This window comes from Pelophylax lessonae (genome assembly GCF_965119305.1).
Source record: "Pelophylax lessonae genome assembly, chromosome: 1".
Classification (NCBI taxonomy): domain Eukaryota; kingdom Metazoa; phylum Chordata; class Amphibia; order Anura; family Ranidae; genus Pelophylax; species Pelophylax lessonae.
Window position 1 is genome coordinate 646,357,400 of NC_138768.1, and position 12,278 is coordinate 646,369,677.

Below are 12,278 nucleotides of genomic sequence, written 5' to 3' on the forward strand. Positions count from 1 at the left end.
ACTGTGACAACGTTTTATTTTTAGTGTAAAATTGAACAAGTAGTAATCATATCTACAAGTGGCAGGTATATATAAAAAAAAGTTGTACCTTAATAATAAAAAAATTGTACCTTAAACGGGGATTGCATATTTAAACTATAGAGCCTCAGAAAAAATGAAAAACTTGACTTGACCTGATGTTTTACAGGCATTTACACATATATCTCATTTGTATTCATAAATCGGAAATAGCCTAAAATGTCTTCATGCAGTAAAACATGCCATACGAAATACAAAAATAGAAATTTATTTATTCTTAAATTACACATAAATATAAGATACAAATGTATTTTTAAAATACAGATAGCAATAGTCACACTTGTTTTGTGTACATATGAAAATACAGCATTTGAATATTTAACATACACCAACACATTTTTATAAATGCAACTGTCAATAAGTTTTTTTTGATTGTTCCAAAACTCCATTAATATGGAAAAAGAAGTAAAAATGTCAAGTCTCCTAATTTTGCCTCACGTCTTGAAGCAATTTGTTAATTTCTGCCACAAGTTCACTAGCATCCATAAGTTCGTGTTTACCATCATTGAGATGATTGAGGACATTGTCAAAGTCATCTTCCTCATAGTTCTCTGGTATCTCCTCCATAGCTGGCAACCACTTAGAGGACGGCTGCGCACTGGAATGGTTTCCTAAAGAAGGTCCACCAACGTTGTTGGGATTTTGGAAATGTGTGTTAGCTGCCCATGCAGCAACCCCTTGGGGGTAACTTAAAGTCTTAGTAGGCACTTGCCCTTTCCTTCGCTCTAAAGAGTTTGAACGGTCAACTTCACTACATTCAGTGTAGTTGTCCAAAGATGGAGGTAACAAGCGTTGGAAAACACTGCTCATTTCAGTGAGGAGGGAAGAAGTGCAAGCTTCAGCTGACTCCTCATCCTGGGCTTCTTTACCAAATGTAGAAAAACTCTTCTTCTTCTCATTCTGATCTATTGGAAGCACGTCCTCTTCAAGTACAGGGGTTTGCTGCTGGGGTTGTTGCTGGTTATTTGGCTGGGGCTGCTGAAGGGACTGGACTTCTTCTCCAGGGATGAACATGTTATTTCTATAATCTGCTGTTGGTGAAGGAAGAGGCGGCATCCAGCATTGATCAGAGTGTCCTAGAACACGGCATTCATCTGTACAGAATCTCATAACTAAAAGGAAAGAAAGAAATGGTAAGACTTTGTATGAAGCTATAACATACGGTATCCTATCACAGCACTAACTTTATTTCAATTTACAATGAGAACTACCGTATTTTTCGCCGTATAAGACGCACTTTTTCTTCCCCAAAACTGGGGGGGAAAAGTTGGTGCGTCTTATATGACAAATACACATTTTGCCTGCCAGTGGTGGAGCCAGAGGGCCAGCTGGGGTGGCAATTGCCACCCCAGAGGAAGTCCTTGCCACCCCTGTTGCCACCCCGGCCCCGCTCGCGCCTTGCGCTCGCTGAAAATATACGCTCAGTCATAAATAACATTAGCTGCCCTGAAGTTGAACGAGTGGGCACCTGCAGCGCCTAGTTCTCCTGACTCAGACTGACTGACTGTGACTGTCTGAGCCAAGCACGGTGAGCAGCAGCAGCGGTTGGCGCCATGAGCCGCTGCACAGCTAACCAATCACGTGTGCCTGCACACCTGATTGGTTCGCTGTGCCGCTACTCACAACGTGATTGGTTCGCCTGTGCTCACCGCTCGGTCAAGAGAAGAACTAGCTGCGGGCTGGGGGAGGATGTCACTGTGTCAGGCTGTGTTCTTCACTTCTTCTTCTACCTGTAACCGTTACCTTAGGTAAGTCTCTCTGCCTCTGGTGGTCTCTGCATGATTGAACTCTTCTAACAGATTAGTCACCTCACACTTCCCAGCTCATGGTTCTGTAGAGCAACTCCCCCCCTAATTTCAATGAAAGGGGTACCTATTTGGTAATGTGGTCCCTACACTCACCAGTGCCCAGCCTGTCAAAATCTTTTTTTCCTAGATTTTCCTCCTTTAAAATTGGGTGCGTCTTATACGGCGAAAAATACGGTACTGTATATTTTATACTAGCTATGGAAAATAGACTTCTGTCAATAGCTCAAAGTAACCAATCAGAAATCACCCTGTTTATTTATTTATTACAGGTACTTTTAGAGCACCATCAATATACATATATATTGAATAGGGATGCACCGATCCGACTTTTTTGGACCCGATACCGATATCTGGCGTTGTGAAATCGCCGATACCGATACCAGAACCGATCCGGAGCTACACACAAAGCAAGCGGCTGCAGTACAGAGCAAAGCTGCTGCTTCATGTGTGTGGCTCCTCCATGCACAGGCGGAGTGCATCTGATATCACTCCGCCTGTGAGCCAGACCTATACAGGAAGTAGCGGCTTCCATCCCATACTACTACTGCACCTAGTAAAGGATGGCTGAGCCGTTACCAAGCAAAAACCGGATCGGCCAGTGGATCGGTCAATGTTACCGATCCCCCGATCCATCTAAAATGGACATATCGGCGCCGATATCCGATCCGAATATCGGATCGGTGCATCCCTAATATTGAACATTTACATCGGTCCCTGCCCTCAAGGGGAATACAATCTAAGGACCCTAGCGCACATTCATATATACACATACTAGGGTCACTCTGATAGTAGCCAATTAACCTATCAGTAAATCTTTGGAGTGTGGGAGGAAACTGGAGTACCTGGAGGAACCCACGCAGGCACAGGGAGAACATGCAAACTCCAGGCAGAAAGTGCCAGAGTTGGGATTCGAAGCAACAACCTTAGTGCTCCTAGGTGGAAGTGCTAGCCACTGTGGTGTATGTGTGTGTGTACTTAGCAACACATATGGAGGAGATTTACTAAAACTTGAACACTCAGAAACTGGTGCAGCTGTGTATCCGTATGTTTAATTAAGCTGTGATAATAAAACCTAAATGGTTTCAGTGAAGAGCTGCACCAGATTTTGCACTCTCCAGTTTTAGTAAATAACCCCCATATGTAGTGCAGAGCATTCATGTGCTTTTTCAAAGTTGTTCTAAAGCCTTGCAATAAGGTAAAAAATGTTTAGGTATCAGCATCCCCTCTAACCCCCCCCTCCCCTTTTACTTACCTGAACCCTCATTTGATTCAGCACTGTGCATGTCTGCAGCTTTTCTTTCCACTCACTTCTGGGTCTTACTGGCTTTACTGGGGTACTGGGAGCCATTGGCTTCCAATGCTATCAATCAAAGCCAATGATGAGGGAACGGGGGGTGGGGCCAAGTCCTGCTGTCTGTGTCAATGGACGCAGCAGCGGGACTCAGGGGCGAGTGGTTCCATGGGGCACTGGGCAGAGAGGAGAGGCCAGAATCGCGCATGTGGGGGACCCCAAAAAAAAAAAGGTTTTCAGCCCCTCTGTGCAATTCCATTGCACAGAGCAGGTAGGTATAGACATTTTGTTATTTTTTTTAAAGAGATTTTTTACATTTACAATCACTTTAACAAAGAACTAGGAATGCAGCCATGTTGGCCCAAAGAGAGTTACTCTGCCACTTGTGCTTACTATGGTCAGCAGGTTTCCCAACGCAGTAGAGAAACCTGCTACCATTACTGCCGTAGCTAATCTTAGGTTACTATACTAAATATGGCTACTCATACTTGGCTACAGAATTCAATATTGGTTCACAGATTTAATGTCACAGCCTAGTCTTGCTTGAAGTAGGAGGAATGGCGTCACAAAAAATCACTGGTTAAATGTTGCTCCCCTTAACTCTGGTCTACCTTGTATACCTTCTCTATTAAATTGCTCCCTTAATATTGTTTTATATATGTATATATATATATATATATATATATATATATATATATATATATATATATGTAGCCACATGAGCTGAAAGTCCTGGCCCACTCCAATCTTTCTCCGGGCTGGTGGGTGGGACCTGTTCTACCAGCTGACAATGCTTGGGATGACGCCAGAGCTCCCTGCAATTCAACACTGTTTCAGAGAAGCGCCAGAGTTTTGAGATCACATGACCATATAGAAAAACTGAAAAAAAATATGGAGGTTGATTTACTCAAACTGGAGAGTGCAAAATCTGGTTCAGCCCTGCATTGAAACCAATCAGCTTCCAGTTTTTTTTTTTTTTTGTCAAAGCTTAATTGAACAAGCTGAAGTTAGAAGCTGATTGGCTACCATGCAGCGCCCCACTGTAATAGGCTCTATTTACATCTGAGCGACCTGAATCGCGGGGGGGGGGGGGAATCGCCGCGACTCTGCCCGCAATTCTAAATTGTGGAAAATCACGGGACGTCTGTCGCCAACAAGAAGTGGGACTTCTTTTGGGTGAGAGGCGTCCTGCAATTTTAGCGCAATTCGTTGGGTGACAAAATTGTGCCACGATTGGGGTGTCATTGAGAAGTAATGGCATCTTGCAAGATTCCTGCAAATTCTATTTGCAGCAGAATTGCGCCGATTCCGCCAGCAATTCGAATCGCTCAGATGTGAATGGAGCCTTAATAGCGATTTATTACAAAAGGTATACAGGGCAGATCAGAGTTAAGAGGAGCCATATATAACTGTTGAGCTATTGTGATCCCTTCCCTACTACTTTACATTTGTCTGAAAAGAGAAATGGCATGCGGTGGTGCATGGTAACCCATCATAAATCCACATGAATTAGTCAGAGCCCAAAGTTGTTTTTTTGAATGGTTCCCATTAGCAATTGTGTGCCATTTCTTTTTACCAAGCTCACCTGCTTATAAATGTAAAGCACACTTATTGCACAAGCGAAATCCATTTCCATATAACTCATTCCCCTATAATCTATGAATTTCTTTGATATCTAGAACTCTGTGCCACTCTGTTCCTAAAGCATTTTCCATTCTGTGCATTCTGTTCTCATACATTACTTTTCCGGACACAGATTTAGCATAAGATATTCCAAGGATCACTTTTTCATTTTCTAATATATGGCTATCATAAATTCATTTCCTTGCTGACAGCACCTGCTACAATACCACAGAACAAAATTACATTTTTTTTTCCTCTTCACTGGAGTCGCTTTTGAGACCAAATACCGTTATATTATTCCCTGCAAACTACTGTATAACATTTCTCAGCATTTCTACATTTTCTAGAAGACATCTGCTAAGCAATGACATGACTTCTTATTACTAACGATGTGCAGCTCGCTTCAGCATGGTGCTCGAATCTGTTACTAAGGAGTTAATGCAAATATCCGAGCAAGTGGCGTTATTAAATAAGGATGAAAAATAGCCCAGGTGTATTTGGACGAAACGAACAGACACCCTGGTCAAATTACTGAAGCAGTGCATTGGATAGGATGAAAAGGCAGGAGAAAACAATACAAGGGGACAGATGGCCTGGCTGAAATACGGCATACGACCACATTGAACATGGGTTCCATCTGCGGGACCCTTACAACTGAGGACAGCAGGAGCTGGGGGCTGTATGAAGGGAATGCTGTCACTATCTATGGGGGAGGGCCCCCAATTCATTGTTCTCCAAAGAACCCTTTGCACTAGCTGACATTCTTAAATAGATTAGTAAACACCCCTCTATGATACTTAACTTATGTGGTGCCGTCCTAGCTGCTGTTAGCCTAATAAAAGAGCATTGTTTAGGGCACAAACAAAATAAAGGCAGTAAAATCAGAACGGTGCTTTTGCAGAGGGTGACCTTGGAAGGACAGCATGCTCCTGCAATGCATTCACGAGGATCATCTGTACCAGGTTTCACAAAAGACACTTTTTTTTGGTAATCCGGGCAAGCCAGCCCCTTAATTCCTAGAATGGGGGCATGTGGTAAATAAGTCTTACTCTTGCTGATTGGCGAACAAGTATTGATTGTTCACACACAGAGAAATACTGAATCCCTAACCAGTCGCTGACGCATCATGTGATACTTTCACAATTTGATTGTGGTTATGTCAGCACAAGTAACGAGGCTGAACTGTATTAAACATAGGAGTTACCGTATCACATGTTTTGGCCAGATCCTGTGACAACTGCTAATATAAAAACGTCTTCAGAGCACACGCCAACAGACATTCGATGAGGAACCACTGACATTCAATGACTGGTCTATAGGCTAAACTGGTCCTTATACAAAGAAGCACAGCACCAGGAAATGCTTTGTGTAAGATCAAACCTTTATAAAAGGTAAAGTCTGGACTAGGAAGCATTGTCTGTGACATAGCCCAAGGACGTTGCCCCTTATAAAAGGTAAAGTCTGGACTAGGAAGCATTGTCTGTGACATAGCCCAAGGACGTTGCCTTCTTTGTCAACCCCTTTGATCTTAGGAGAAGGTTAAGAAATCAAGGCTCTTTGGGAAATTGCTCAAAACAAGTTCTCCCCCCCACTGCTAGCACCAACCTCCCTGACATAACCTTTAAGCATACATTCACATGAGACTAAAATCTACTGCTTAGCTAAAACTGATTTTGCTTTGGGTGAAATGCTCAATATCGTGGCTGCCTCCACTCTTCTAGCAGCTGTGTTCTGTTGCTGAGAGCAGGCAGCAGCAGGCAAGGGATAGAGCAGAGTTGAAAGGTTCTGCTGTGCTGTGCCTACGTATGAGTGCTTCTTTCTGCTCCCTCCTGGATCAGTCTGACAGCCAGGAAGAAGCAGTACATTCATTAGATAGGAAATATCAGCAAGCTTACTTGGAGGAATTCTGTGGCCATCAGTAAGGAAAAGTTCTCCGAACCCTTCACCTAGAAGTCTGTCAATTGGGGAATCTCTGCCCAGATCGTAATCACTGTCTCCAGCTTCACTATCGCCACGTCCACTGTCTTTCAGACTAAATTTATCCATGTCTTGTAGGGCATATCTGCAAAGAAGGAAGAGAACATGTTGGTGCGATCCTAACAGAAGAAACTCGGTTAAGGTTCGTTAAAAGTTAAATGAAGTTTTTTTGTTTTAATTGGAATTTTAATTTAACAATTTCAACAATAACATTTACAATTATTTGTTACTTCTGACTCATTGCTTGGTACATATAACAACAGTTAAAGAGGTTGTAAACCCTTTTTTTTTTCTTTTTTCCTTTTTACCCTGAAAGACAAACACATAATGAGCTAGTATGCATCGCATACTAGCTCATTATGAAATACTTACCTTAGAACGATCCCCCGCCGTTTACTTCCTCTTTTTTTTTTTCTTTTTTCCTTTTTACCCTGAAAGACAAACACATAATGAGCTAGTATGCATCGCATACTAGCTCATTATGAAATACTTACCTTAGAACGAGCCCCCCGCCGTGCCGCCCGCTTACCTGTATGACGGGCGACATGTCCAGTCGCCCGTCTTCCGGGATCGCGGCATCCGGCCATCTGATTGGCCGGAGCCGCGGTGACGTCACTCCTGTGCACGCGCGCGGGAGCCGACGGTCACGGCACGGGGCTCTGAAGGAACGGCACCAGAGGCCGTTCCTTCAGAGCGTATGCGCCAGTGATGTCACTGGCTGCATGTAAGGTAAATATCTCCTAAACGGTACATGTTTAGGAGATATTTACAGTACCTATAGGTAAGCCTTATCATAGGCTTACCTATAGGTACAACTTGCCGAGGAGGGTTTACTTCCTCTTTAAGAAAATGATGAGAATTACAAAAAGTTAAATGAAGTTTTTAACTCACCTGTAGCTTCTTGAATATTTGTTTCCACGAAAGCTTGGTCTTGGCTGATACTGTCCCTGGTGAAGCATGGAGAGCAATTGGGATACCTGCCAATGAAAACGATGGAAAAATACATTCATACAATCAAATTTGACAAAACAAATGACAGAACCTAAGACTACTTTATGACTATAAACATAGATGAGCTTAGGGCGGTATACTGAATTCAGGCTAACAGACTAAAAAAAAACAAATGTTAACATAAAAACATCCTAAAATGTATAAAGCTGTTATAAACTGCTTCGATATAAATTAAAGTTTATATTAATTTCTAATAGTGAACAAGTGTATAAATATATAAAACAACACTGCAGTATATAAAAAAATAAATCTGGTTTAGGAGGGTGATTTACTAAAAGTGGAGTACTCAGAATCTGGTGCAGAATCTTGTAGCCAATCAGCTTCTAACTTCAGGTTGTTTAATTACGTTTTCACAATAAAACCTGGAAGGTGATTGGCTTCTATGCAGAGCTGCACCAGATTTGGCACTCTCTAGTTTTGGTAAATCAATGCCTAAAGGGCCATACACACACTATAAGATTTTCTGAAGACTTTTTCCTTCAGATTTACCTTTTCTATGTAGTACAAGGGCCTGCCAGATTGCATACAAATTGAAAGTGTTTAGGTTTGACCTCATATTATATGGTTTTGGTCTAAATGAAAAAGTCCTCAGAAAATCTTATAGTGTGTATGGCCCATAAGTGTAGTTGGCTCATACAAAGCATAACCCTCTTTGTGAAGAAGTTTAAAGGGTAGGAGGCCTTATTTACCTCCACTGCAGGCGTAGCATGAGTTAGTTCCAGTGCAAATGTATCTGGTACATGATTCGATGATATTGTCATCAGGCTGTTGAGTGATTGGCGGCTGTGTTGACTTTGCCTGCTGCTCATCTGGCCACGTTCCAAAGTAGGGGATGGGGATGGAGAAGACCTATGATGGGATCTAATTGGCAGTGTACCATTCATGGTAGGCACTAGAGTAATGTCCCCTTTGTGGATTTGCCTGGAAGGCCTCTTTGGGTGATTTTGGTACGTAGATTCTGCCACTCTGCAGTTGTAAGATCGATTGTCCTTTTTTTCTCTGTTGCACCTCGTTGCAAAAATGACCATGATGACTAAAAGAACTGCACAGATAGCCCCCAAGGAAATAATAATGATCATTGAGACATCCATTGAGGCCTGGTTATCATAAGGAGCCGGGGTACCACCAACAGGAGTTTCAATAATGTGGCATTTAAGAAGTGCTTTAGTGGTACGTTGAGGTGTCCCTTTGTCTTGAACTGACACTTGAAGCTCCCAGTCCTGGAAAGGGAAACTCTCCATACTCATGTTAGTGTAGATTTCACAAGATCTGGAATCTATAATGAAAATGTCATATTCATTCCCTGATGTTATGGTACAGCTAAGTTCAGAGTTCATGCCAGAGTCTCTGTCTGTGGCCCTAATTTTAGTGATCAAATAGCCACTTTCAGCTTCCCTTGGGACTGCAATCTTGGCTGTGTTATTGTGCAGAGTAGGAGTCACAATCACTGGGGCATTATCATTTTCATCAACAATAGTAAGTACCACTGTAGCATTAGTGACAAGCTGGGGAACTCCATTATCCCTTGCCTGGACGGTGAAGATAACCTGATTTACTTCTTCATGGTCAAAGGCCTTGAGAGCATATATTGCACCATTGGAAGGGTCAATAGTCACATAACTCGTTACGGATTTACCTTGAATGAAGCTTTCTGGAATGACATATGTCACCTGGCCATTTTCAGCTTGGTCTGGATCTGTAGCCCTTACAGAGGTAATATGGGCTCCATTTGAATTGTTCTCCACAATGACAATCTCATATCTGTTTGTCTGGAATTGTGGTGGGTTATCATTTTCATCACTTATCTGTACTGCAAAATGCTTGACTGTGGACAGACTTGGCAGCCCCCTGTCCTCAGCTATCACAGTCAGGCTGTACTCTGACCTTTTTTCTCTATCCAACGTGGAATTTGTTAATATCAAATAGTTGTTTTCGTAAGTCTTCTGCAGCTTAAACTGCCCATGGCCATGTAGTTTGCATAAAATTTCCCCATTGAGTCCAGAATCTTTATCCAGCACCCTTACCAAGGCCACAAAGGTGTCCAGAGGTGCACTCTCCGAAATATAAGCAATTTCTTTACCAGTAGACATCAGATTGATATTGATTTCAGGCTTGTTATCGTTCACATCCACAACATTGATAATGATCTTACAGTGGCCAGGGATTGAGTTTGGACCCATGTCCTGGGCCTGAACATCGATCTCGTACGATTTCGTTGTCTCATAGTCCACTTGCTTCAATAAAGTCAGCTGACCTTTCTCTGGATCCATCCTAAAGGTGTCAGTAATTTTGGGGGACACGTTGTTGTTGAATAAGTAAACCACTTTGCCATTGGCGCCCTCGTCTGGGTCCGTAGCATTGAGGTCAATGAGTAGGGTCCCAACAGGGGAATTCTCAGGTAACTGGATCACATAAGACTTTTGTTCAAAAGCTGGGCTGTTGTCATTGGAATCAGAAATGCCAATTTTAAGGATGGCTGAGCCGAACCTCTGGGGCACCCCCATATCCGAAGCGGTCAGCTGGAGCTCATAGCTGGATTGAATTTCCCTGTCCAGCTCCCTGACCACGATAAGTTCTGCGTATTTGGCGCCATCAGTCCTGGTCTTCACCTCGATCTTAAAATACTCATTTTCAGAAAGGGAATAGGTGTGGAGGGAATTCTCCCCGACGTCAGGGTCAAAAGCGCTGTCCAGGGGGATCCTGGTACCCACAGCTGCACTCTCAGATATCTCAATGGGGATGAGAGACCTGGAAAAGTGGGGGGCATTGTCATTAATATCCAGCACCTCCACTTCTACATGGAAGAGCTGCAGATGATGGGTGGGCAGGGTGATGACATCGAACTCTATGGAGCAGTTTAGGTTTTTCTGGCACAGCTGCTCCCTGTCGATCTTGTGACCGATGGTGATCTCCCCATTGTCCTCCTGGACCAGGAGCAGAGGAGGGTTCCCTGGCTGCATGGCTTTAAATCGGATGGCAGAGGGGTTGGGTAACTTAGACAGCACATCAGCGACATCCTCGGCTAGCCTTGCCACCACGGTGCCAACCAGCTGCTCCTCGTAGATGCTGTACTTCAGGTTCTTACATTGCCCACCTCGGATGGTGAAGAAGAAAGCCAGCAAGAAGAAGATCGACTTCATTTTCCAAGCGATCCTCACAGAGCGACCCATCCAAGGAACAGATCCTGGATCCAAGTCACGGGGGGGCTGGGGAAAGTTTGGGGGGCTCACGATGTACTAAGCGGCAGTAATCCCATAGCAGCTGGAATGACATCAGGATGGCATTGCCTCCTCCATGGATTGCTGTGAATGTCTCCGCTCCGCTCCGCTGCAGACTCAACCTCCTTGATTGCTGACTCCAGACTAAAAAATCCGGACAACTTCACTCCAACTCAGACAAAGCTCCTACTCTGCATGCGCTCCATCGCTCCCAGCCAATCAGCGCTTCCCCAAATCAAAGGACATTAGGAGCGGGGGAATGTGCTGCTGCCAAGGGGGGAGAACAAGACACGGCTGGCTCCGCCCACTGCATTCACTTTTCACAGGACACATTGCGGAGGATTCCGTTCACCGATCGGAGGAGAGGAGATCGTCCTTGTCGCATCTCTGTCTCTGGGAGGATTGTGCAGTGCGGAGCCACCTACCTGTCCCCGGAGTCCCCGCCTGTCCGCTGTCTATGGGTGACTTCAAGGATGCTTCCACTTCTGCAGTTCACCGACTTTATCATTGCTCCAGCTTCTCATTCACATTGCATGGCTTTATTAATAAAAGAATCCTTAAAGTGTAAGCTCACACTCCAAAACTCCCTCATTACTGGACACCAGTCCCCACTCCAATTACTTCCAGTCCCCACTGCACTGCACTTACCTTCAGTCCCCACTGCACTTACCTTCAGTCCCCACTGCACTTACCTCAAATCCCCACTGCACTTACCTCCGGTCCCCACTGCACTTACCTCTCCAGTCCCCACTGCACTTACCTTCAGTCCTCACTGCACTTACCTTCAGCCCCCACTGCACTTACCTCAAATCCCCACTGCACTTATCTCTCCAGTCCCCACTCCAATTACTTCCAGTCCTCACTGCACTTATCTCCAGTTCCCACTGCACTTACCTTCAGTCCCCATTGCACTTACCTTCAGTCCCCACTGCACTTACCTTTCCAGTCCCCACTCCAATTACCTCCAGTCCCCACTGCACTTACCTTCAGTCCCCACTGCACTTACCTCCGGTCCCCACTGCACTTACCTTCAGTCCCCACTGCACTGCACTGCACTTACCTCCAGTCCCCACTACACTTACCTTCAGTCCCTACTGCACTTACCTTCAGTCCCCACTGCACTTACCTTCAGTCCCCACTGCACTTATCTCCAGTCCCCACTGCACTTACCTGCAGTCCCCACTGCACTTATCTCCAGTCCCCACTGCACTTACCTGCAGTCCCCACTGCACTTATCTCCAGTCCCCACTGCACTTACCTGCAGTCCCCACT

The 12,278-nt window shown here is 44.3% G+C and overlaps 1 protein-coding gene across 1 annotated transcript; it reads right to left on the reverse strand.

Moving 5' to 3' along the window:
- Positions 1–270: 270 nt before the first annotated feature.
- Positions 271–10,989, reverse strand: PCDH18 (protocadherin 18). Its single transcript, XM_082243727.1, has 4 exons — positions 8,478–10,989; positions 7,669–7,754; positions 6,696–6,862; positions 271–1,190 (listed from the first exon to the last, which is right to left on the reverse strand). Exons 1-4 carry the CDS (start codon positions 10,956–10,958, stop codon positions 502–504), a joined length of 3,423 nt encoding a protein of 1,140 aa, XP_082099853.1. The 5' UTR covers positions 10,959–10,989; the 3' UTR covers positions 271–501.
- Between the last annotated feature and the right edge of the window lie 1,289 nt (positions 10,990–12,278).

What these genes read in the sequence shown, in the direction of transcription:
- PCDH18 (XM_082243727.1), bottom strand. Translation starts at nt 10,958, where the DNA reads ATGGGTCGCTCTGTGAGGATCGCTTGGAAAATGAAGTCGATCTTCTTC. An exon ending in AAATATTCAAGAAGCTACAG is followed by an intron (nt 6,863 to 7,668) that starts GTGAGTTAAAAA and finishes CCTTCTTTGCAG; the next exon opens with ATATGCCCTACAAGACATGG. An exon ending in TGGCCACAGAATTCCTCCAA is followed by an intron (nt 1,191 to 6,695) that starts GTAAGCTTGCTG and finishes CTTTCCTTTTAG; the next exon opens with TTATGAGATTCTGTACAGAT.